The 4945-nt window shown below is 37.5% G+C and overlaps 2 protein-coding genes across 3 annotated transcripts in view; one reads left to right on the top strand and one right to left on the bottom strand.

The window, feature by feature from the left end:
• The window catches only part of slc9a6a (solute carrier family 9 member A6a), a 13410-nt gene extending 11969 nt beyond the window's left edge, over window positions 1-1441 (bottom strand). The window contains exon 1 of the mRNA XM_037675743.1: window positions 1047-1441. Coding sequence (XP_037531671.1) covers window positions 1047-1350 — 304 coding nt within the window. The 5' untranslated portion in view covers window positions 1351-1441. The remainder of the gene's footprint in view (window positions 1-1046) is intronic.
• A 656-nt stretch (window positions 1442-2097) lies between these two features.
• Window positions 2098-4945, top strand: part of taf7 (TAF7 RNA polymerase II, TATA box binding protein (TBP)-associated factor) — a 10757-nt gene continuing 7909 nt past the window's right edge. For both annotated transcript variants that reach the window (XM_037675742.1, XM_037675741.1), the window contains exons 1-6: window positions 2098-2289; window positions 2836-2912; window positions 3008-3086; window positions 3896-4029; window positions 4193-4313; window positions 4456-4514. In XM_037675742.1, coding sequence (XP_037531670.1) covers window positions 2271-2289; window positions 2836-2912; window positions 3008-3086; window positions 3896-4029; window positions 4193-4313; window positions 4456-4514 — 489 coding nt within the window. In that variant the 5' untranslated portion in view covers window positions 2098-2270. The remainder of the gene's footprint in view (window positions 2290-2835; window positions 2913-3007; window positions 3087-3895; window positions 4030-4192; window positions 4314-4455; window positions 4515-4945) is intronic.

Genomic DNA, 4945 nt, shown 5'->3' with positions numbered 1-4945 from the left:
CTTTTTTGTTGTTATATACCTGGATGACTGAGAAAACAAACTTTGTGCACCTGAGCAAAGTTTAACACTTTAATGTCACAACAAATTAATTCAATAAATGCAACAGAACGCACCATTTGTTGTGTTGACCTGACCACATTTCCTCACTCTGCACGCTACCTGTTTGTATTTGTAATTATTTCTATCCTTAACATGTGCTTTTTGTCCTTCTTCCAATAGAAAGTACATCCGGACCTGCCATTCTGTGTTTGTCCGTTTCTCCTTCCTGTTCCTCTTAAACCGCAGCTGGTCAGAGCAGACGGCCGCTCGTCCCGAGTCTGGTTCTGCTGGAGGTTTCTTCCTGTTTAAAAGGGAGTTTTTCCTTCCCACTGTTGCCTTTGTGTTTGCTCAGGATGGGAGACTGTGACAAAGCGAACATCTTTCAACACAATGGCTTCCTTAGATAAATAACTTTCACTAAAATATGTGAATGTTTTTGTAAAGTGTCCTGAGACAACTTCTATTGTGACTTGGCGCTAAATAAGCTGAACTGAGTTGAAACTAAACATGTAATATTGTGAACTTAAAAACAACTTAACCTGTTATCAGATGAGAGTTTAAAGGAAACTGAAATCTATACTGTTCATACAAAATGTAATTTGATTACAGCAGATTACACTCCAAAAACTCTCGTCATCACGAAGATTAAACCTGAATAAGTCCATATTCAGGAGGATTAGACAAAAACATGTTAAAGGGGTTTAACGTGAACTATTCTGCAGGTGAGTTGTCTGAATTAAAGAGGAAAAACGGTGGTTGTTTTCAGCCAGTTTCACTCTGACCAGCCCTCCATGTGTTGGAAAGGGGGAAGTGAAATTGTAGCTTTTGTGCTACTTGGTCAGCTTCGTAGATTTAAGACCAAACCCAAGAGGCCTTTTGAAGTCGTCAGTCCACATCACCTGCCTGAACAAACCATGTTTCAACGCGAGCCTTAATAATGACTAAAGAAAGCAGACATTTTAAATCTAATCACAGTGGCACTCGTGACGTCACCAGCTTCCTCTCACCATAAATCATAGCCAGCCCGGTTTCGTGCAGAAATCTGAACCGCCGATGTTTGAACAACCAGATGGTCAAAATGGTGAGGGTGAGGAGCAGGATGAAGATTAGCAGGTCTGCGCTGTCTTGTCTGTGGCTTTCCTCAGCCTTTTTCTCTGTAACGATGTTCTCCATTGCACTGTCCTCCTCCTCCTGGGAAGATGGTGATGCTGCTCGGCAGACACTAACGAACAAACACAGGCTCACCACAACGAGAAGCCACCACGTCCTCACAGCCCTCCGGGAGCTGCTGACGCTCACTCTGAACACCATGTTGACTTTAAGATAGTGACGGAAACAAATTCAGCTCAAATTATTTGGGCTCAGGGATGTATCGACCGCAAAATAGGACGATAGCGTCAGCGCAACCGACCCGGAAGTTAAAATGTTTTCAGCGTAAGATAAACATTTATCTTTAGCAGCTCTGTTCTAAATAGTTAATGCAAATAAATCCGAATAAAAATATTCTGTACAAAATATTGCATATATGTTTACACTAGAGGGTTAACATAGCTATAATTTTGTCGTTTTCGCAGAAGAGTTAATTGTATTTGCAACGCACGACTTTTATTTTGAAACCATAAATTTTCATTAACTTGAAAAGGAAGTGGAACTAACGGTGATAAAAATTACCTTGTTGACCAACGCCACCATAATTTAGTTGCATGTCTTTTTAGCAAGCATAATTAAAAAAAAACTGGTTAAGGATTGTGAATTAAATTTAAATACTTGAATTTGCTTTTTTTTAATCAAGAGGAACGCCGAGAACAGTGTAACAAATCTCGCGATATAACAAAACCTGACGTATTGAATGTGATGTTTACGGCTCATGGTGATTATTTTTGTAGACTACGTAAATGTCAAATAAACTCATTTCAGACCATCGTAGAAAAATGTATTCGTACGTTTAGCTATTTTTGTTGTTTTAGTTAATAAATAAGATACATTAATTGGATTTAATCCATACAGTGAGTTCATAAGCTTAGCATAAAAACAAGTAGAAGTTAAAACTTCGAGGTGTACTTGAATGTAACAGAAATAAAATCTGTTTTGCTTTTTGTTTGTACAGTTCCGCAAGATATTTGAGGAAAAGCAGTTTTTTTTTCTAGATTAACCAAATGCATTCTTGTTTATCGTTTTAAAATAATTTCTCTGAATTTATTTAGATGGACCTCTAAATTACCAACTCAAGGATGACATCTAAAATCAAAGGTACGTTTAAGCGCTAGCATTATTAGCACGTTGTGCTAACAACAGCGGTTCTCTAGTCTGTTTTCTCGCTATTATCGCTACTTTAAACATGTCTGTATTTAAGTATTAATACGAGTAAATATAACACAATACGAAGGAAATGGCGTATCGTTGCGTTACATGATTATTCGAGATCCTCTGCAGTACAAGTGCAACATTAGCCTAGCCAAATCATAGGCTATTCTTGCATTCTTTATAGCTTGCGCGTTTTGTTTCGAAGCCATGCTTAATACAAATATAAAGTCATCCAGTTAACTGTAAGTGCTGAAGAATAACTGGTCATAAATTTTAGCTAGATGTAAAAGTTTGTCCATTTTATTTTATTCATTGTTAAAATCCCATTTTTTTACATTAGTCGTTTTTTCTGCTTCTATAATGATACAGTTCATAAAGAAAACGAGGTTTTCCAGTCTCAAAACTATACATTCAAATGTTTGTATAAGCCCCCCCAAGAAAAAAAAAAGTTTGTATCCTGTTTAAACCCATTGTGGTTTGTTTTGATTCTAGTTGGAAAGGTTGGCTCTAAAAGCAAGGAAGATGCTCCTTATGAGTTGGAAAGCCAATTTGTCCTGAGGCTTCCTTCGGTGAGTACATTCAACCTAAGAAAAACAATTTTTGTAAATAAAAGAAAACTTGGGTTTGGGTTTAAGATTATGTACACTTATATTCTTTTGTGTAGGAGTATGCCTCCACAGTAAGAAGAATTGCCCAGTCCAGCAGTATGAACATGAAGGACAAACTCACCATCGAGCTGCACCGTAAGCCGTTTCAGACAAAAAACTGATTTGTGTGGTGTGTGACCTCAGTGTTTAAACATCCTTTTTTCAAAAATACAAAAAATTAGCTTTCATTCAGCACCTGTGTAGATACAAATTCTGTTTTTTTAATATCTTGCATTACAGAAATAAGGAATATTTGCTCATACTGCCAGTCCTGCTAATTAAAAAAAACAAACCCACAAAAATATTAGCCATACTTGGTCACATGGAATTTAATTTTTATATTTTCAAATGTTCAGTTTTGCAAAGAGCTGTCAAATTGTTTTTACAATCGCTATATTCACCACCAAATATGGGGTTTTCTTTGGTTTTTGAAGGGATGAATTACTCTGTGTGTGTTTTCAATGTGTTTGTTTTTTTTGGACTGTTTTGTTATTGTGTGGTAGCATCAGAATGGTCAGACTTTATTCCTACATCACCTAGGTTCTCATTTTTCAGATAATTTGATTATTCTGTGGAAGCAAAACAAATTACCAAAATAGTTTTACTGTACGTTTATCTGGATTACAGCGACTCTTTTTAGTGCAGCCCAACTCAGAGGATCACTGTAAACGCAGTAGGTGTGCAATCAGCATGAGAACATACCCAAGTTAGACAGTTATACTCTCTTTTGAGAAACACTGTCTAAATAGTTTTGCATTTGCAGACACAATCCCTCAACTTTAATGGATCTTAGTAAAAATGTATTACATTTTTATATATTTTTTTCTGGTTAATGTTAACGTTAGTTCCACTACATCAGTGACTTCCAGTAAAACCCTGCTTTTCTCTGCTTTTCTGTTTTGTAGCTGATGGTCGACATGGTATAGTTCGAGTAGACCGTGTTCCTTTGGCCTGCAAACTGGTGGACTTGCCTTGTATGATTGAGTCCCTGAAAACAGTAGACAAGAAAACATTTTACAAGACTGCTGATGTCTGCCAGGTAAACTGCCACACTCATCAGCGTTACATTTGGGTTTGAGCCTCATTAAATAGTGTGCTTGTGAACCAGGAACTCATTATGTTAAATTACTCTAGGATACTTTTGGTATATGAATTATCTTCGAGGTTCTGATTAATTTATTTTGTTTGCTTTCCTGCTTTAGATGCTGGTCTGTACACTAGATGGAGACCTTTACCCTCCTTTGGAGGAGCCAACTGGCACCGACCCAAAGAGCAAAAAGAAAGACAAAGACAAGGACAAGAAATTTGTTTGGAATCATGGCAGTAAGTTGATAAATATTCCCACACAACAGACTATTGAAGAGTTTGAGCTGAAAAGTCATGTGTCAGCAGATGTGGAAGGAGACTCTGCCTCCTACTGATTGAGCCATTTTTCTTTTGCTAACTCTGGTGTTTTGGTCCGCAGTCACCTGCCCGCTGAAGAACACACGCAAGCGAAGATTTCGGAAGACTGCAAAAAAGAAGGTTGTGACATATTTTTTTATTCCGTCCAGCGCTCCCCTCCTATTTTATCGCCATCTTTTTAGCATAATGTTTGATGATCCGTCTATTTTCAAATCTCTATTCCAACAAGACATTTACATTTCATAAAACAGGCGCTGTGGTACAAGTGAAAACCAAGATTAACATATAAATAAAGCATTCCATCTCAGCTTTCCCCAAAGGCATGCAAGAAAGCAATTTCACTTTTGCTTTGATCAAAGTAAAATCGAATGAGCTTGAGTACGACACTTCTACTTTGTCTTTTGGATAGATCCCACTGAAGGTGCCGAGCTGAGCAATATTGATTTGTCCCCTTCTGCTTTTAATCGCTAATGTGCTTTTTGGCATGGATCCAGCTGCTACCTTTGTGTGTGTGTGTGTGTGTGTGTGTGTGTGTGTGTGTGTGTGTGTGT

This window comes from Nematolebias whitei, chromosome 4 (assembly GCF_014905685.2).
Source record: "Nematolebias whitei isolate Nwh7 chromosome 4, NemWhi1, whole genome shotgun sequence".
Classification (NCBI taxonomy): domain Eukaryota; kingdom Metazoa; phylum Chordata; class Actinopteri; order Cyprinodontiformes; family Rivulidae; genus Nematolebias; species Nematolebias whitei.
The sequence above is the reverse complement of the archived record's forward strand: the minus strand, read 5'-3'. Positions and strand labels throughout refer to the sequence as shown.